The sequence below is a fragment of the Siphateles boraxobius genome, unplaced genomic scaffold (assembly GCF_051911475.1).
Source record: "Siphateles boraxobius isolate OS27281-9 unplaced genomic scaffold, OSU_SipBor_1 46, whole genome shotgun sequence".
Taxonomy (NCBI): domain Eukaryota; kingdom Metazoa; phylum Chordata; class Actinopteri; order Cypriniformes; family Leuciscidae; genus Siphateles; species Siphateles boraxobius.
Window position 1 is genome coordinate 6754632 of NW_027509097.1, and position 21049 is coordinate 6775680.

Consider the following 21049-nt stretch of genomic DNA (forward strand, 5'->3'; position numbering starts at 1 on the left):
GCGGAAAATAGCCAAGATATTACATCAGTAATATACATGTAAGACTTTAAGATTTGTTTAATGGGATCTGAAATTGTACTGTAAAATCTTTTAAATGTATGTCTGAAAGGTTCAGGTTTTTTTTTTTTGCTTTACTTCAAAAATGTTAGATTTACCTATCTTAATTATTACACCTCAAACTATTATTTTCTTACTGAGCATTTTTGTTTTGTTTTCAAGTACAAATATCTAAACATTCTTAAATCAAGATCCATTTAATTGAGAAGCAAAATGACTTAAGATATTAGTGAGTTTATGCTTAAAAAATAAGAAAAATATCTGCCAGTGGGGTCAGAAAAGTTAACTTAATTCAAAGGGAAAACAAGGTTATTTTTCTGACCCCATTGTCAGATATTTTGTCTAGTTTTAAACTTAAACTCAATTAATTTTTAATTCATACTTAATATCTTAAGTTAATTTGTTTCTCAAGGACAGTGTTAATGTATCTTGACTAAGAATGTTTAGATATTTGTGCTGGAAAATGAGGATGCCTTCTACTACTTTCAATATTGTAGAATAATAGTAAAGTTATTAAAATTATTAAACAACACAAATGGAAGTAATGTCAAAATATTATGAGGTTTCTCAAATTCTAGATGACAGCTCTCCACACTTTCTCAGTCTTCGTCAAGTACATCATGGGTACAAAACTGATAAATTATTTATGTTCATCAGAACCACAAATTCAGTCCAAACCTTTGACTGGTAGTGTAATATTTAAATGATCCACTAAGTTATATAACCTGATACTTTCAGTTATGTTTCCTTGTTACCCACCATTGTTTTGGACTATGTCCTTCTGAGCTGTCATGCACTCTGCTGTCAAATCACTTTGTAGTAATTGTTATGCATTTGGTGAGTGGTGACTGGTTTGACACGTAGTCCTCATTCAGTGGGTTAAGCAGCATTGTGTGGTTATACTTTTGCTTGTCCGAAAATATTGTGGGGTCAACACCCCACAATATTCCCAATTTATTCCTACAATATGTGCAAATCAGGCCTTTTTAAAAAGGTTTGTTTTCTGCACTAATGGCAACAATGATAACAAAACAGAAAAGGTCAATCAAACATAATGATAAAACTAAACGATAAGATAAAAAATGGGTTTGGTGACTCGTATTTCATGTAATTCTTTTGTTTGGGGAGGAGCATGTCAAGGTACGGTCTTCATGGGATATAAAAGGTGCCCAGCTGCTAAGAATAGTTCTGTTTACCTTATCATACGATGCCGTGGACATGTAATAGAATCAATGAGTGGAAAAGCTTTACAAAATTAATGTCCCGTTTTTCAGTCAAGATGGAAGGAAACACTACAATGAAAGGGTGAATGGACATAGGGTAACTTAATGTTAAACCTTTAAAAAAAACTGTTTTTGTATTTTGAATTTATTAGGAACATAGTGATAGAACCAGAGTAAAGGAAGCAGCAAAACCTTCATATACCTCTTCAGAGATGGTGAGAGACTCTTTTCACTTTTGTTTTCTTTCGACTTCTGTGCTCAAGACCTCAGCACAGTGTTATAGAATAAAATACTATATTTTTCCTGAAGGATGTGGGAATATTGGAGATCCCGGCAGAACTGTCGGCCAGATTACGCAGTGCTGCAGGTGAGGTCCTTGCTACTTGATAACCAATAATAAGAGCTGAGACTATTGAAGTATTATTGATTCAGTTGAAGTATAGGTGCTGTATAATATTGCTCAGTTAAAAGTAATTAATTAAAAAACGCTTTAACTGTAAAAATGTTTCCATACTTTTTTGTGTAAATGTGGCTAAAATTGACTGATAAAAAGCCACCTGTTCACAATTTTCTCAATGGCTTGACCATGTAAAACTCTGTATGTTAAACTGAACGGTGTTTAATTAGTAAATTAATCAGCATCCTACGCTCACCAAAGCTGCATTTATTTGATCAGAACACTGTAAATACAGTAATATTGTGAAAATATTATTGCATTTTAAAAGAACTCAGGATTTAGAAAGGAAAGCAATTATTTGAAACAGGAATCTTTTGTAACATTATAAATGTCTTATCTGTCATTTTGATCAATTTAATGCATCCTTGCTAAATAAAAGCATTCATTTCTTTAAAAAAAAATCTTACTGACCCACAACGGTTGAACTGTAGCCTATTTTAGACTGATCATTGACCATGTTCATATCAAGTTCACCTGTCTTAAGTACTGGATGTAATTTCACTGCATTTCTATTGTAAAAAAAAGTTCAATGATGATCAACATAAATAAAACCATAATGATATATTTGTATTCCATGTTTAGTTTTGTTTTTTCACATTTTACAATAATGCCTTTTAGGGCGCCCTCAAGGATCAGGGGTGACTGAAGTATCTCTGCCAAAGGTCAAAGCAGAACACAACCTCTCATTGCCCCTAGACATTGACAGACACCCTTTCTCCCAATATGCCAACACAGTCCTGAAGGTAAGCTGTTAATGTGAAGTTTCACCTGTTTAGAACTTGAAAAACTTGCAAAGTTCCTTCTTAGTTTTACAGTCTTACACTTCATATACAATTGTCATATATGTGAATCTGTTTAATGAATTTGTTACATCAATTATCTGTTTTTCTCTCCATTAGGACGGATGGTGCCAACCGCAGGGTTACCCACTTCAGAAGCCTTTGACATCTCTGGACCCTGATGATGCCCGCACAGCTCTAGAAATCTATAAACTGGTCGGTACAATGTTTAAATATATCTTGATACATATAGCAATGTGTTTTGCATTTGTATTTTAAATGGATCTTTTACCACAGAAGTTCAACATAAACCTTTAACCGGGTATTTAATGTTCGAATTTAAATGAATTCTTTCTAATCTATGCTCTTCCTTAGATCCTGCGTTTCACAGGTGACTCGGATCTGATTGGCTGGCAAGAGCAGATGTTGGGGAACTACATTGTGGAGAAGAGCCAAACTCGGCCCAGGATGCGAGATGAGATTCTATCCCAACTGGTCTACCTCACTTGGGACGGGGATAAAGAGGAGAGTGTCCTGCGGGGCTGGTGGCTCCTGGCCTGCTGTCTGAGTGCCTTCACACCATCTCCTGCCCTGGAGAAACCCTTGCTCAAGTATGTCTTTAGTCATAGTGTCACAACCCCAAAATATTGGTCTTTAGAACAGGGCGATTTTCCTATTTTTATTGCTTGAAAAAAAAAAACCTCACCTCAAGGATTTGTTCACATTCATTATAATTTAACATTCCACATTATCTACTTGTTGAGAAATGTACTAACATTTTTAGCCTGTATTAAACTGAAATTTGCTTGCATTTACAACTACATGTCTACTAAAGTAGAAGATTATTGACTTAAATCACTGCAGACTGATACAACGTCGCCATTGATTTATTATTCAAATGTTTCCTAAACAAACTGGATGGATTGTCCCATTGAAATATGATGGAATTAGAAAGTCAAATTCCATATTGATTAATAGGTAAATAGTGGCAGACAGAAGTAATTTCTACAAAATGAAAAATATTGTGTTTTAATGATTGTCAGGTATGTGTCTGACCGGGGTCCAGGGGAGTACCGCTCTCTGTGCCAGCACAAGCTCCTCTCATCCCTCCAGCTCCCCACTCCTGCCTGCAGGCAGCACCCTCCGAGTCAACTTGAGTGGACAGCCAATCAGAGAAAGGGAAAGATGGTGGTGGAGGTCAACACTTTCATTGGTGAGGATTATAGTTTTTTTGTAACTGGTAACTGGAGTAACTACTGGGTTACCAGTTGCACTGTTCATTCCAAGAGAGTAAATGTTATTAAATATGTTGTAAATGTGTTGTGAGAGTATTTAGATTATTTGATGTTTACTGTTTTTTTAGAGGAAAGGTTAACTGTGGAGGTGGAGTCCTGGACCACTGGGGAACAACTGGCTTCTTGGCTTATTAGCTACAGGTAGATAAATGTCTTTTTTCGAGGGTGTTTTTTTTTTTTAAACAACCAGGTCATATTTCTCCCCAAATATTTTTTAACATAAAGAAAAAAGACCTATTTTGTTCGGCCTTTAAGATATTTTGTATTGTGACAAAATTGGGCACAGTAGTTTATTTAAAGTTTATTTAAATATTATACCATTGTAATACATTCTCAAACATTTAACCATTTAAAACTATGTATGTTAAAATGAATTAAAGATACTGTGTTTCCTGACTTTGTTGAAATATTTTTTTAATGTTTTTATATGATTAAGTTTAATGAATCAGGCTCTGTTCTTTTGATATAATGCATGTTAAGATATTCATACAACAAAATATTAATGTCATATTTCCTTCTGTCAGAGGTCTGACTGAAGCTACACAGGGTTGGTCTGTGTCTCTGTTGGCTGGGGAGGGCTGGACCGACCTGGCAGGCTGTGACTTTGTCATGGATCTCCTGGCTGGAGTGGAGGCTGACGTACCCCTGGGTCACCCACCTACTCAAACCGATTACCTGTTTAGTGACACAGGCGACAGGTACGCCTCTGTGGGACTCAAAGCTGACAGTTCAATCAAAAAAATCGGGGAAATTATGGTTTAATTCCTTCTATTAATCTGTTTTCTCTTGTTGTCAGGATGGCAACCACAGACCTGGATGACTTTATACCTCCTGCTCCCCCTATGCAGGCCCCTGGTTTCCCCTCTTTTGAAGCATCTCCATGGGACACCTATGAACCCTCTTCCATATCCCAAGGTGAGGGATGTTTCAATGGTTTTAATGGTTTCCAACCATTACTAGGAAACAGAGAGTAAATTCTGAGTCATTCTTCTGTTACATAGCTTTGCAGAGGGACGATCAAAGAAATCAAAGTGAATGACAGCTACAGTATGAGGGTTTGGAGCTGGCTCACCCTGTTGAGTAAATAAAATGACTGTTTCACGCTGGCATTTTAAAGGACACTCCTGCAAAAATCTTTCTTTTAGGATCTCGTGGTCGGCAGATGGATTCTTATGTTGATGATCTCTTTGATCCTGTGTTTGATCAAGGTCCTCCGGTCAGTATCGTCCAGTTCAAAAACATAAATATTATTTTGCAGTTTTTAGTCATACTGACAGCTACTTTGAATTCACCATTAATAAAAATAATTATTATTTTTTAATAGTAACTGAACAGGATTTCTATTGATTTATAATGTAAAACCTATTAAACTTCTTTTAGCAAATTATAAATGAAAAGTGTGCTTGTGCTGTTTTTCTTTCAAATAAATGCCAATGAAGATTTTTTTTATGTTTATAAATGTTTTGATAGATTTTTAATGGATTTTTTTTTACATGTTTTACATTATTTTCAGAGATTTATTTATAGATTTGCAATAGGCTAAATAGGAGGAATGAAAGCTCAAATTCATGTCACCTACATAAGCACAGTACTGTAGCTCAACCTGTCAGCACATGTGCTTACCACTAGGCTACATAAATATATTATTTATTAAGCCAGTGAAGATTGCATAACTTTGCCACTTATTAACTCTGAGATCTTCTTGTATTGCCTTTTATCTTTGAGGGTTGGCCTGAGGACTTATTATCTTCATTTTTATTGTTTTTTTATTGATAGGACTTTGAACAGATGGCCATGCTGAATCGCAGAATGAGAGGAGGAGGAGGTATGATGCCCAGCATGTACACTGGAGCAGGTACAGTTTGTATATGTATTTCATTTGTGTGTAGTGATTGACTGATAGTCATGCTGATATTTAGAGAGCAGTGTTATTAATGCTGATAAAGGTAAAACAATTTAAAGTTAAGAAGATTGCGGAATTTTCAATATTACACAATTTATTTACATATTTTTATTTTAATATAATATAATTATTATTTATATATGTATATGTTACAGTCATGCTTAGTTTTGGTTTCATTCTCTATCAGTCCGTTTTATCACCTGTTTGCTTGTGTTCCTTTGTTTTCCTTTTCCCACCATAATCAGTAATCATGGATATTAATTTAATCAACACAGCTGTTTATTATTTAGTTCATCACTATGTGTTGATTGTCTCAAGTTGTTGGCTTATGTTTTATAAAGACTGTTGTTATTTGTACCTTCTTCTTCATCATTGGACTCAAACCGTTACAGAATACCGGACCAAAAAAGGATTATTGCTCAAGTCAAACAGTTTATTGCCCTTGCCCATGCTGGGCTTCCATTGTTTGAATTTTCACTTCGCTTTTGCCAGATCTCCGAACAAACAGATTTTGATGATGAGACTTTAAAGTCTCTTTTCTGGATAAAACTGATAAACCAATGAAACTGACTAACATGGAGAGAATCAGTTTTCTGATTTTACCCAAAGCTCACTACACAGCCAAGCCCAGAGTCCAGCCAACCACCCCCCACGCAGCACACGGATTACGAGCCAGAGCCCACTGCAGATGGGGAGCTTACGCCTGCCAGTTACCCTGAGCAAGAGCCAATGCCCGCTAAGGAGCCTGAGCCTGCAACCACGTCCGCCCCGGAGCCTGAGCTCAAAAGTAAGTCTGACCAGGTGTGTGAACAGGCAACATCCGTGACAGAGGGGACATTAATGGAGCTGGACACTGACGAGTGCTTGATAGACTGTGAAATAGAGGCAATGCCTCCCACACTGCCCTGCCCTGCCCTGTACTTTCTGAACCTTTGTCATCGGCACTGGTCCTGCCCAGCATAATGTTATCGTCGCTGAAACCATCCAGCTTTCCTCTCCCACCTCCACTGCATTATTCAGCAAGTCCTTCAGAACAGCCTCCGCTGGATCCTTTCAGCCCATAGACTTCTCTCCTAGCACCATGCCGTTGTTTGGTTAAGCCTTAGGTCTTTCGGTCACCATGTTCGTCCAAGTAAGTGGATCCCCCGGCTCCGCCTTCAGCCGCTGATCCTGTCACTTCACCTCAGTCCTCGACCTGTTGGCTCCACTTTGGCTCCTCCCTCCCTCGGCTTTCAAGGCATCCACTATGCTCCGTCTCTCCACCCCTTTGGCTTCAGCGGGCCTATGCCTTGGTCCTCAGTTGCACCGGCTCCGACTCAGTCCTCAGGCACTCTGGCTCCACTTCGGACACTCATTGCTGCGGTTCCCCATTGGCCTCATGGACCATCAGTGTCGGCCGTCCCCATCTGCTCTCCGTCTGCGCCCTGGGCTTCACTTCCTATGGCTTCATATCTGTTTATCATCCCCCGGGTGTCATCAGTCAAAGCTCCACCATGGCTCCTCCCCCCATTGATTCCACCGCAGGCTATCGTCCTGGACGTGCTTTGGACCACCACCTGTTCAGTCCTCCTATCCTCGCCTCCCTGGCTCCTCCCACCATCATTGCCACCTGGGTTCCTTCCATCAGGGCTTTGTCTTTCACCAGTCCTTCGTCCGCCTTCTGAACAACCTCCCTGGTTCCTTCCAATCTAAAAATAAACCAACATGCGCTCTACCAACTATCCAATGACAAAATGATTTATCTTGGCACTAGTATTTATTTTGTAGCTGTAAAATTTAACCCTCCTGTTACCCATCATTTAGGAATGCCAATGAATCCTGCCATGGCTGGCTATGCTGCCGCTCCAATGATGCCAAACATGATGCATGCTACCATGCCTATGATGCAGCCCATGCCATGTAAGCATTCCTAATGCTTATGTTGTGCTTCTCTAATACCATGATCTGTTAAATGTTTACCTTCTTCCTACTGCTTGTTTTGGACTTAGCTATGATGATGCCACAAGCCATGCCACAAGCCATGCCTGCCGCCGCACCGGCTATCAATACACAGCAAATGGCTGCTCAACAGCAGGCCTTTATCAATCAGCAGGCTCAGCTTCTAGTGAGTTCACCTCAAAAAAATAATTATATATATATATATATATATATATATATATATATATATATAACATTATAATGATTTCCCATATCACTTCACTGCTTTGGACCTAAAAAAAAAAAGTATTTTTTCCCCTACAGGCTCAGCAGATGACCATGCAGGCAATGACACTGTCCCAGAAGCAACAGCAGGAAGAGATGCGAAAACGTGAGAGGGAGTCACAGAGAAAGTCACCACGCCAGCGACGGCGCTCTCCTCCACGTGCACGTTCACCTTCACGCTCACCCTCACCCAAACCCCGAAGCCGCCCCCAGGCAGAAAGAACCATCCCTCAGACTGCGAAAAAAGCCCCAGAGCCGCCTCCAAAGCCTGGCAGGTCTGAGGTAAAGGAACGGATTTGACCAGTGCCTGTGTTTACTAGTACTGTATAGTATAGTAATTAAATGCTTCAGTTTCTTGCTTCTTAATGTTTTCTATAAGGCACAGCCTAAAACAAATGTGGATCTTAAGGCCCCGGAAGATCAAGGGTCCTTTCAAGAGAAGAGGATTTTTTTTCAAAAGATTGGTGAGTGGACACTGTCAAATCAAAATCGTTAAAATGGCAAAAATAAGTAGGAAAATAAGATTTTCACTATCTTTATGCATTTCAGGTACGTCAGAAGCACGCCCAAAATCTGCGCCAAAGGTTGCTAAGCCGCTGATATACGCCACTCCACCAATGTCCCAACCCAAATCACCATCTCCAGTAAAGACTGAAGGTCGATATTTGCTGTCTGCTTTTTTCTTTTCTTTTCCATCCACAATACCTAGAACAAGTGGTACATTCTTTATTTCAATTTTTAAATATTCACATTTATGTAATTATAATGTATACTTTCGTATGTATTTAGGAATAAAATGATAACAATAATTATCGCCGGAATATAATTTTCCTCGATAAAATGATAATAAAAGTTTGAAATGTGTTTGATATAATGTTTATGTACTATGCAAAAAATGCTGCACAATTGTTTTGCAGACAGTATAAATTTTCGCCAGTACCAATTAACTGACTAACTGAGCTCAAGCTTAGAGCAAATGCACTTAATTTCTGACCATCTCAATCATGCGACCACTACACAGTGCTGTGAGTTCCAGTGAAAACTTATCCAGTTCAGTGCAGAGTTCTCCCATACAAACCACAAATCAAATTCCTCATGATTTAAACTAGTTTAAAGCCAGAGGAAACAATGCTGACATTCTCAATAGCACTGATGTGAAAAAACAGGAGAAACATTTACAATACCATGGGATTGTGGCAGAAATGTGGGATATTCATAGAGAATTTTTATTATATTATTAATGCAAACATGTATTAAAGCAGTAATGGAATATAATTCCAGTATTTTTGTCATTAAGCTATAGCAGTTTTTGTTCATTTGTATGATACTAAATTTCTTTAGGCTACTGTTTTCATAACAAATACCATAGAAACAATATTACTTTTTTTCATGTTAGTGAGGTGCAATGCGTGGTTTTACCTGTGGTTAACATGATCCAAATACTATGGAAGAACAAATTTTACCCTATAAAAATGAGGTTGTTACAATTTTTACAGATGTTACTGTTTTTGTTCATCTAAAAAAACAAGGAACTCCTGCACACTATCAATACTTGCAAATGAGTATCAAAATTGTATTAGCAACGTTTTGGTCTCATGACCTTCATCATGCATATGGATTCACAGATATGCCTGATGAAGGTCGAGAGACTGAAACATTGCTAGTAAAATTTTGATACTCATTTGCAAGTATCGATAGTGTGCAGGAGTTCCTTGTTTTTTTTATTTTTGACCTAGCCATTTTGTCTTTTTTTTTTCACGCACCTATCACCTGCAGGTGTGCGATGGTGATTGCCAATTGACTGTTTTTGTTAATAAAATAAAAAAATCTGCACCCTAACTCGAACTACTGTCAAATGTGCATTTTTAAGAGACAAAACATAAAAATATTATTTTGCGAAATGTTTACCTGTTTGAAAAGTGTCTTGTTCTGACGCTGAAATCACAATTAACTGTATGGTTTCTTCAACTTTAACTCAGGAGCAAAAAATCTCCCTTTAAACTTGAAATATAGTTTCTGACATTTATCGTGATAATTATTGATATCGACTGATATGAAAAATGTTTTGTAATCATTTTTTATAGCCATCATCTAAAATGATGTATCTGGAAGCTCATAAACTCTTCTTCACACAGTGAAACCATTCCCAGAACCTCCTAAAAATCAAGAACCTGAACCGGAATCTCCAGAACCCACATCTCCTAAACCAGAACCTACCAGCAACATTAGAGAGATCATTAAGCTGTACCAGAATCGGCCCACTCCAGAACCTAAAGCCTACGAGCCTGTCAGGTGGGACAAAAATTGACTTTTTTTTTACTTTTTTTACTTTTTTTTTTTTTTTTTAACTTTTAATTACTTTCCTTATTCATGTTCCTTGTCACATTATTGTGAAGCAATAACTAGAAACCACTCTTCACAATCTAATCAATTCGCAATGGATAAAATCAAGTCCTGCCCTAACTTTTTCTGTCTGAAATACGTTGCATTACCGAAGCAAAATGGGCTGCAAACTGTGATTCGCATTGACTTAACTGTTACTAAAAACTTGCATAATATTGTGTTTTGATCACTTGGAGTAATTCACAGACTATAAGAGGTGTAATAATTTGAACTTTGATCTTCACAGGGTTCCAGCCAAGCACTTTGTAAAGAAAAATGACCCCAAAGAAGAGGCACTGGCCATTCTCAAAGCTCAGGGACCTGTCTCTAAACAGAAGGTAGATGATACTGACAAGTGGCAAGCCATAACGCAGTAATTTGTCTTTAATTTCTGACCTTTTTGAGCTTGAGTTCAGTGTCAAGTATGCAGAAGTTCATCATGAATCATTTATGCATTCATGCTGTAGAAACAGTGGAAAGAGATGCCTCCTCCGGCCCCTGAATCCCATGGCCCTCGCACTATCTCCAATGAAATGAAACAGAAGCAGCGTTCACTAGCTGATCTATTCGGCTCGCAGCGCTCGCTGGCTCTGCCTCGAGTTCGTGACCCCATCCCTCCTCCACCTCCCATAATCCCTGACCCGCCATCGATGCCTCCACCTGAACTTAGTAAGTGATGTCACATATTATTTATAGATCATTCTTAATATATGAATCAAATATATTATATTGGATAAAATGCTAAATGTACACTTTTAAAAGATTGAAATAACATTATTTAGTTTTATTTAATCACAATTAGCGCAATTAACTGAACATGGTTTGACATGGTTTGTCCCCAGTATTCCATGTGTAGATAAAACTTTTTAAATTTAAAAAGAAATATATAGTTAAAAAAAGATTAAGAAATAATCCAGATGTTTCTTGTTATATTTATTTGTGAAAATCAAAATATTCTAGGTGTTGAAAAAATTATAATTTATTAAGAATTTAAGAAAATGTATGTTTTTTCTTCATTATTTCCTTTCTGTATTTGAAATATTCCAGGTGTTGAGAAGTCGTATTTTGTTAAAGAAATGTTAAACATAGATTAAGAAATATTCCAGGTGTTTCTTTTCCTTTGTCTAATTGAAACATTACAGGTGCTGGGAAAACTGTATATGTATTAAGAATTAATCTAGATATTTTTCCTTTTTTTTTCTTTTCTGCAATCAAAATATTCCATGTGTTGATAAATTAGTAATTTATCAAGTATTTAAGAAAATGTTATAAACATTTTTTCAACTTTTTCAATCGAAACCTTTCAAACTAAATGTGTTTTCTTTCCAAAATGCTAAATTTTTCTTTGCATCCTGTTAGTATTTTGTAAAATACTCTGATGTACACTTTAATAGAAATACTTTAATTTGCAACAAGCATATTCATATATTTAAAACTTCAAGAGTTCAGAAGGCACTGCGCATCAGGAATTAACTATATGCAAATTTGAGGCAAGCTGTGCAAATGTTAAGGTAAACCGAATACCTTTGCCAATATAATTGTGGCAAGCAGGACGAAGCCGAGAGCTTTTAATTAGAGACACCCACATGCCGCACCATCTTCGAGTTCTCACGGAGGACCTCCAAGAGCATAAAAGGAGGAACAACTACAGTAGAAGAAGGAGAGAGGACCGGGCCTGGAACATTTATGTTGTGGTTTTATTATGTTTCTATGCGGCAGTTGTCCGTGAGGGGCTGACGCTTTACTTTCTTTTTGAGTTTGTTTATCTTTGGATTAAAGTTTGTTTGAACGTTCGTCAGTTCCCGCCTCCTTCTTCCCTGAACAGCTAACCTTGTTAAAATAATCTTATGTACTAATTTCTCACCCTCTATGTGTCTCTATAGATCAGTTCAGCCGTATGGCAGAGGAGGAGAGCGTTCGCTCCCAATTGCACAGATTCTCTGCCAGCGTCTACTTCTCCTACCCCAGGATGCCTGCCAAACTCTTCCTGCGCAAGGAGGTATTTAAGTCAAGAATATTTTATGTGACTTTGCATGACTGATGGCCTCCTACACAGTTATCACAGCCCTACTTATGTGTATTAATTTTATTTGTGTTGTCTTGTACGCAGCTATTTTATCCCAGAGAAAAATTCAACCACCCATACATCCTTAATTTACTCTGCGAGCAGGTCAGTAGCTTGTGTTTATAGAATTCAAAGTTTTAAAATGTAAGATATTTTATACTATTTAGTTTACATTAAATTCTGGGCCACACAGTATCCACTGTTTTTGTGAACTGCAGATCATGCGAGACACTTACTCAGATTCTTGTCTGAGGATTACACGTGAGGAGCGGCGTAAAATGAAAGACCTGTTGGGTATGTCAGATGCATAATATTAAAGCCATACCAGTCTAATAATAATTCAAATAAGCTATTATGAATAACTGAACATGGTTAATTTGTGTTTATCTTTATCACCAGCGAGCTTCCGTATCGGAACCAGTATCAGTTCTCTAGATGATGATGCCACGAAGAAAAGAATTGTCATGGCAGCAAGAGACAACTGGTCTAATTACTTTTCACGTCTCTTTAATGTGAAGGTGAAATAAAAATACTTGGCTTTTCTTACATAAATATGCAAACAGAAATTTGTTAAGCAGTCTGAAATGTTTTTGCATGTGTGCTTTAACAGCTGGTGAATGGAGATGCGCAGGTTCTGGGAGTGTCTCATCGAGGAATCAAACTGCTGAAGGTGGCCAGAGCTTCAGGCATCAATCCCAAACACCTCAAACTGCTCCACAGCTACAGGTACAGAACATATGAGGAAATCCTCAAATCATTCCTCAGATGATTTATTTACGCTATTGTTCAAAAGTTTGGGGTCTGTATAATTTTTGAATGTGAATGTAAGGCTGCATTTATTTGATAAAAAATACAGTAAAAAGTGTAATACTGTGAAATATTATTACAATTTAAAATAACTGTTTTCTAGTATTTTACTATATTTTAAAATGTAATTTTTACCTGTGGTGGAAAAAATTTCAGCATCATTACTCCACGCTTCAGTGTTACATGATCCTTCAGAAATTATTCTAATATGCTGATTTGGTGCTCAAGAAACATTTAGTTTATTATCAATGATGAAAATAGTTGTGTGGCTTAATCTTTGATAAATAAAAAGTTCAAAAGAACAGCTTTAACAGAATAACCACGTAAGAGTATAAATGTCTTTACTGTCACTTTTGATCAATTTAATGTGTCCTTGATGAATTTTTATTTTTATTTTAATTAAAGTATTAATTTCTTACTGACCCCAAAGTCAAGTGTTGCAGTTTATGTAATCATATGTTGTTACTGTTCAGTTACTCACAGATGTTGTCGGTACAGCAGCAAGAGGCTGGAAAAGTTGTGATCACTTTAAGTAATGAAGAATTGGAACTTCACTCCCAACAGGCTCCTCAGATCGCTGCTGTGATTCGCCTCTTCCTCATGGAGCTGATTAAGGTGCTCAGTTAGTCATACTAGCCTCAACACCGATGTAATTTAGTTTTTCACTTAAAGGTGCAATGTGTAATATTTCTGATGATCTATTGAAAGAAATGCAATATAAGATCCATGACTATGTTTTCAGTGGTGTATAAAGACCTTGCATAATGAACCGTTATGTTTTTATTACCTTAGAATGAGACATTTATATCTCCATAACCGCGGGCACCCCCTTCTATGGAGGTCGACATATTGTGTAGTCATGTTTCTACTGTAGCCGACAGCAAACAAACAGCGCTACAGAGCGCGTTTTGTCACTACCTTGGAAAATAAGTTTTCAGTGGTGTATAAAGACCTTACTTAATGAACCATTATATTTGTATTACTACCTTAGAATGAGCAGTTTCAATCTACATACACCGCGGGTCCCCTTAAATTGAAATGCGCCGACATGTTTCTACAGTAGCCCTAAACGGACAAACACGTTTCGTTACTATGCTGCTCTTCGTGTAACGAAGCAAGCTTAGTTCAGCGAATAAAACACTGACACAATGATGAACAAGTAACAACAAGTAACAATAATATTCGCAATAACATATAGTTTTACTGAATAATTAAGTAAACAAAATTTCTTAATTTATCCTTGTAAAGAAATAAATTACCACCTCGCACCAAATTTTAGATCATGTGGATTCCTATTAACGTCGCCTGTGAAATTTACTGAAATGTGACCGCACCTTAATTTTCTCTGCTATCTTGAATAAAGTTCTCTGATTTTCCATTTGCAGAACTCAGACTATGTGATCGCTGTGAAGAGCTATGTAACAGATGACAGGAGCTTGCTGAGCTTTCACAGAGGCGATGTCATCAAACTGTTAATCATGGACGGACTCAGTGATGGTGAGAAGAGAACCTGAGAAAACCATTTGGGATTGTGGATCTCCATAAGCCTTTCCTTAAAACTACTATGTGTCATTTCTACTCCAGTGACACCAAACAGATTAGCAAAAACATGTTCAAAATAAAATAGTTTTAAAACAGATTTCCCTGTATTACATTTATTAAAACATATATTCCCAGCCCAAACTCATATCATCAGTTGAGCCACAATAAAGGGTATTTGTTAACACACTAAGGATACAATCAGAGTCAAGTTGTATGTTAACATTAGTTAATGCACTGTGAACTAACATGAAAAAGATGAAAAATGAATTTTTAACTAAAGTTAACAAAGATTAACAAATACTGTAACTAATGTATTGCTCATGGTTAGTTCATGTTAGTTAATACATTAACTAAAGTTAACAAATGAGACCTTATTGGTAAAGTGTTACCAATGTATATATCTCAGCTAACAGGGAAAGCTCTTAGAACTTCGACTAACGTTCTGGCTTTGTTCTCTATGACTAAATGTTCTTCTAGTAATGTTAATAGAACCTTCGTTCAAAGTTATCTGATCTTTAATAATGCTATCAAAACATTAGCACAAAAATTTTATTTACACATTATTCACGGAATGTGTTTATAAAACATTTTAGTTGGACGTTAGTAAAAAAAATGTAAACATTCAAAATTAACGTTCCCATCATGCTTGCAAAATTATCAAATAGAGAAAACATTACCTCTATATGTTCACATAACCAAGACTTTTTAAAAGTTCTAATAACGTAGAGAACGTTAGCAAAATGTTCTTAGAACACATTTTTGTTAGCTTGGATATTGAATATCACTTTTGTATCTGATAAGTTGTACAGCAAAAAGCATAAAAGGTGTTTTTTGTTTTTTGCAGGATGGATGTTTGGTTCCAGTGGGGGCCGTTCTGGACTCTTCCCGTTGGACGTCACTCAGCCTTGTGCCCCACCAGACTACCACAGCAACAACATGGAGCGGCAGCTTGAACGAAAAAAGAGTATGAGACTCACCGGCTCTTCCCCCAACGTACCTGCCAATGGCCCCGTCACCAACATCCCATTTGCCCGCTCCGTGGCTGCCAGCAGTGATTACAGTGTGGAGGTGGCAACCATCCACAGATCTGAATCCGTACATCAGCATCAAATCATGGCTGAGTTTGCTGGGAAGTTCTTCACAGATTCTATCACCAGGTAAAGAACTCTGGAAATCAAACTTCAAACAGATGAAATTGTCTATAAAACTGTTTTGTATCAAACTCCACTGAACACTGATCTTTTTCTCTCTTTTCTCAGACCAAACATGAAAGACAAAAATCTAAATGAGATGGTGGTATACACTCCAGTATGTATGCATCTCTTAGTCTCTCACTCTGTATATGCTGGTATTTTATGAGTTTGTTTGATTATTTTTGCTTGCTGTGTTTTCTTTTATTAGAATCCCATTCAGGAATCACTGATCCTTTTCTCAGACAATGATCTTAATCATCTGGGTTCTCAAAACTTCACATGTAAGTCAACAATTGTAATCACAGACATAATGTAAACTCACCCATTATAACAGCATACATTTTGTCAAAGTCAGTGGGTCTCCTAAAATAAAATCAGTGCCCCAAAGAGCAAAGGGGTCTTGAATCACCCTGTAGGGGTTTATTTTTTGCGATAGTGACCGACTAACTGTGCATTATCCCACTTTTTACATGGCTATTTAAATTAGTAATATATATATATATATATATTACAAATACAATAAATTTATATAGGCTGTAAGGTAAAAAAAATAAAATAAATGTTTGCCTTCAAAAGCGGTCATTATATTTTGTTGTCGTTGACCAATCAGAATAAAGTATAATAAAGAGTATAAAGCAATTAAAGTAATAAAGAGAACAAGTATTTGACCCAACTATCTCTTTGTAGTTTTGATGAAGTTTATGTTGGATCAGCCTATGAAGAAAAATCAGACAGAGAGTGACTGTGTTAACTTCATTTTGCAGGTGAGCTTTCCGTCCAAATGTAGAGCATATTCGTTTGAGAGGTATTGTGAATTTGTACATCTGTAACATGACAACTTGTTTTGGTTTAGCTGGGAAAAGAGAAGGAGGTCCTCAGGGATGAGATCTACTGTCAGGTCATCAAGCAGACAACCAAACACCCAGTCAAGTGAGTGATATTGTGTGTACACTATCGTTCAAATGTTTGTGGGTAGTAAGTTGTATTTTTTTTTTATACTTGCAAGGACATATTAAATTAATCAAAAGTGACACTAAAGACATTTATAGTGTTACAAAAGGTTTCCATTTCAATTAAATGCTTTCTATTTTTAAAGGCAGGGTAGGTAGAATTCCCCAAAAATACTTTTTTCCAAATTTGTTTAAACTGTCTCTATATATCAATGCATAATTAAAATGTAAGTACTCTGGAAAAGAAATTATAAAAATCAAGTGTCTGTAGTCCTCTCAGGACTGTAATAAACACAGCTTATTATTCCATTCGGGACGAAAGAAATGATTGGCTGGGGCGACTGTCACTCTCCCTCGCTACCATGGATACCACCTCTGCTGATACAGGAGCAGCCCAAATGCGCGCACCCGTTTGAACAGGCACGGAAGCTAGTAATAACAATTATGGCAGATAAAGAACAGTCAAAATTCTCATTATCTGCATATAGAGGTAGCGAAGTCAAACAAGTTAAAAAAAGAAAGACAGTATTTGAAAAGGCTTTGAACAAAAAGTGTTTGGATAAATCAAGAAATCATATGAGAGTCAATATCGGCGTGGCTTTTCCAGCGGTGGCGACAACTGAGGGATCTCAAGGGGCTGAAAAGTGACTCCATGATGGCTTTATTTCTGCTGTACAGGTAATCTTGCTGTTTTCATTTTGATGGCATTTATTTTTTCATGAAGCATGTATCACTAGCACATGTAACTACCTAATATAGCTACCTAACGTTACGTAGCATAACTAACGTTACACTGGCTTAGCTATGACAGTGTAACTTTGGTGTCGACTGGTATAACGTTACTGTTAGTGAGCCAGGGTGGAGACGATAAATAAGCAATAGGCCTATCTGCAGTTGAAAGGTGTTTTGTTTAATTTCGCCAAATCTAACTTTAGGTTAAAAAGTTTAGGGGATCTATTTTTATACCTAGCTTTACCCTCTGCCTAAACTTTTTTCCTATGTTCACCGTGAACTCTACCTGCTCCAATTTTTCACGTTTGGTTTGTTGTTATATGCTCTACATATGTTTACCTATGTCTTTATGATGTACCTGTATATGTTATGAATCTTACAAATTCACCTTCATCACAGTGTAACTGATAGTAACTGCAAACGTGTATCAATGAAGCTATTTATAACTTTGCCTTATATTGAGTTTGATTCGGTTACGAGCTAGTAAAATATTTTAAACTTTACCAATATCGATATGCAAGCTTGATAGTGAGTACTAACAGCCATGTTAATTGTTTATATTCATAATGATAAAGTTAGTTATTTTATTACTTGTGATTCTGACATGATGTCACTACATGCACTGCGCTCCTGTCTGCTCGGCGCTGGTAAACGCGTCCGACTCTTCCAGCTGAGCGAACGGCCGGGATCGCACGTTCATGTGTTTTGGGGGCGTGGCTTTGGAAGGAGCCGAGAAGGGAGGGGCTGGGAGTTAATGGCATAATGAGCTGTGTTTATTGCAGTCCTGAGAGGACTACAGACACTCGATTTTTATAATTTCTTTTCCAGGTTACTTACATTTTAATTATGCATTGATATATAAAGACAGTTTAAACAAATTTGGAAAAAAGTATTTTTGGGGAATTCTACCCACCCTGCCTTTAATTAATCCTGAAAACTTTATCACAGTTTTCACACAAACTATTTAGCAAATGTTATCAAAATTTATAATAAAATTAATTTATGTTTCTTGAGCACCACATCATCATATTAGAATGATTTCTGAAGGAACATGTGATACTGAAGACTGGAGTAATGATGCTGAAAATTTAGCTTTTCCATCACAGGAATAAATGACATTTTTAAATATATTAAAAGAGAAAACACAGTGTAATAATGTTTCACAATGTTTGTAGTCATAAAGAGACTTCTTTCAAGAACATAAAAAAATCTTACGGGCCCCAAACTTTTGAATAGTAGTGTATACTGTTTTCTGATTTTGTAGGGAGAACTGCACCCGTGGCTGGCGTTTGTTCAGTCTGGTGACTGGATTCTTCCCCTGTTCCATCACTCTCCTTCCATATTGCACCCGCCACCTGGAGACCATCATTCAGGATGCCAACCACCCTTTTCAAGGTACGTTATCCACATCTAACATCTTATTCTGTATTTGTAGTGCAAACTTGCTTCAAGTTTACCAAGTTTACGTCATGTGGATTTTGCTATACAATCTGATTAGAAATAATTTAAACCTGTGTGTATGTACAAAAAAAATAGCAGAGATTGTGATTGTGATTGTGTGCATATAATATTTGTATATAGAACTGGCAAATGTGTGTGCAATGAATCTCAGACGATCACTCAGTTTTGGAGGACGCAGGCACATCCCTTCACATTCAGAGATGGAGGCCATTTTGGTAAGTGAAGACAGTGAAATGTTGAGCAGAGAATGTCAAGGCATGTTAAATAGTTTCTTTTCCATAATATCTGAATCACATGCAGGCTGCGAGGAACTCTCGTCGGCTGCCCATCATGCTGCCTGATGGAACCGAATTTCCCTGCAAGATTCACAGCTTTAGTGTAAGTGAGGGCCCCTCTTTCCATTTTTATTATTTTAAGATTATGTGTTGTCTTCATGTAGTGCTATTATGCTTTTCTATAGGTTGCATTTGAGGTGGTACAAGACTTTTGCGCTGAGATGGGTGTCATAAATACAGCAGAAGTGAAGGAATATTCCATCTATGTTACTAAAAAAGGGGGTAAGATGTCACTCTTATGCACACATAAATCAGTTCATGCTTTCATTCTGTTCTCACAACTAATAACTCTCTTTAGGTGATGTGAAACGCCCAATTCACTCCGATGAGTATCTATTTGACTTCCTGGTGGATGATGGCTCGATCTCCCTCTCCTTTAATCGAATAATCTGGAAACAGCCACTTCAGTTCACCAATGATCTTTACCTTGGGTTCCACTACCAGCTGGTACAAAATCTCTTTTGAATTCATTTTTACTTGAAACATTACGGTTTTCCTGTTTTACATGAATGAATATTCAAAATTCCAAAAGATAATAAATATGGAATGTACCTGTCAAAAGTTTGGAAACATTACAATTTTGTAATGTTTTTGAAAGAAGTCTCGTACGCTCATCAAGGCTGTATTTATTTAATCAATTATACAGTAAAAACAGTCACATGAATATGAAATATTTTAATATTAGTTTTATATTTTTATACATTTTGAAAAATGTCATTTATTCCTGTAATGGCAAATCTGAATTTTCAGGATCATTACTCCAGTCTTCATTAAATGCTTTAATAGATTTAATAAATGCAAATAAAAGCTTTTCATTGAACTTTCTATTCATAAATTACATTTGAAAAGTTCACAATTATTACAGTTTTTACTGTACTTTTGATCAAATAAATGAAACCTAAGTTCAAAAATATCTCATTATCATGTTTAATGGATGCCGGTCATGTGTATGTTTTTCAGTTTGTGACAAATTACCTGCAAGGGAAGCTTTTGCTGCCCATGAACACCTCTATAATCTACCAGCAGGTGGCAGAGTTGACCGCTCTCCAACACCTTGCACTTGGACTGACTGATCTACCATCCAAGTAATTTTATATATCTCAAGCGATGTGATGTATTATACCTAAAATTATTAATGAAACTTAGTCATTTCAACTGACTCAAATCATTGTTTTAAATCTGACACATATTTATTGGGAATCAATGTTCAAACATCAGCTCTGAGGTAAAGCAGTACCTTCCCCGGAAGGATGGGCTCAACTCCAGTGATGAAAGGCTTCTTGCTACTACACGGGCTCAATTTTCTACCTTAGGCCCCCTCAGCCCTCTTGATGCCAAAACCTGCTTTATCAGTAAGTGAGCAAACCTGTCTAAACGTTCCCATTCCATTTACTGACTTTACATCTGTATTTCACATTTTCCAAACAAACTCTTTTAACTTTCCAGAAAGTGTCAGTTCGCTGCCTTTCTTTGGATATGATATATTCACTGCTCAGAAAGTAAGTCATCACAGCTGCCCCTCTCCCTCGCTGGTCGCTGTGAACCATGAAGTTATCACGATCCTTGATCCCAAATCACAGGTATCTGACACTCAGTATTCCTATGATGCTTTGATCATCATTGTGTGTTTTAACCATGCTCGACAATGACTAAACTATCACAAACT

General features: G+C 36.9%; 1 protein-coding gene across 1 annotated transcript in view; it reads left to right on the forward strand.

The window, feature by feature from the left end:
• myo15b (myosin XVB) overlaps positions 1-21049 on the forward strand; it is a 32725-nt gene that overhangs the window by 10823 nt on the left and 853 nt on the right. The window contains exons 24-62 of the mRNA XM_077200504.1: positions 1433-1495; positions 1590-1647; positions 2356-2480; positions 2637-2732; positions 2892-3127; positions 3560-3729; positions 3880-3952; positions 4336-4509; positions 4608-4726; positions 4957-5027; positions 5588-5666; positions 7518-7613; positions 7703-7818; positions 7956-8198; positions 8296-8380; positions 8466-8573; positions 10052-10208; positions 10546-10636; positions 10766-10967; positions 12182-12297; positions 12409-12468; positions 12582-12657; positions 12763-12881; positions 12974-13089; positions 13644-13785; positions 14556-14667; positions 15557-15869; positions 15972-16020; positions 16114-16186; positions 16593-16669; positions 16759-16835; positions 18852-18982; positions 19169-19263; positions 19349-19426; positions 19509-19605; positions 19682-19830; positions 20344-20468; positions 20602-20735; positions 20830-20963. Coding sequence (XP_077056619.1) covers positions 1433-1495; positions 1590-1647; positions 2356-2480; positions 2637-2732; positions 2892-3127; positions 3560-3729; positions 3880-3952; positions 4336-4509; positions 4608-4726; positions 4957-5027; positions 5588-5666; positions 7518-7613; positions 7703-7818; positions 7956-8198; positions 8296-8380; positions 8466-8573; positions 10052-10208; positions 10546-10636; positions 10766-10967; positions 12182-12297; positions 12409-12468; positions 12582-12657; positions 12763-12881; positions 12974-13089; positions 13644-13785; positions 14556-14667; positions 15557-15869; positions 15972-16020; positions 16114-16186; positions 16593-16669; positions 16759-16835; positions 18852-18982; positions 19169-19263; positions 19349-19426; positions 19509-19605; positions 19682-19830; positions 20344-20468; positions 20602-20735; positions 20830-20963 — 4635 coding nt within the window. The remainder of the gene's footprint in view (positions 1-1432; positions 1496-1589; positions 1648-2355; positions 2481-2636; positions 2733-2891; positions 3128-3559; positions 3730-3879; positions 3953-4335; positions 4510-4607; positions 4727-4956; positions 5028-5587; positions 5667-7517; positions 7614-7702; positions 7819-7955; positions 8199-8295; positions 8381-8465; positions 8574-10051; positions 10209-10545; positions 10637-10765; positions 10968-12181; positions 12298-12408; positions 12469-12581; positions 12658-12762; positions 12882-12973; positions 13090-13643; positions 13786-14555; positions 14668-15556; positions 15870-15971; positions 16021-16113; positions 16187-16592; positions 16670-16758; positions 16836-18851; positions 18983-19168; positions 19264-19348; positions 19427-19508; positions 19606-19681; positions 19831-20343; positions 20469-20601; positions 20736-20829; positions 20964-21049) is intronic.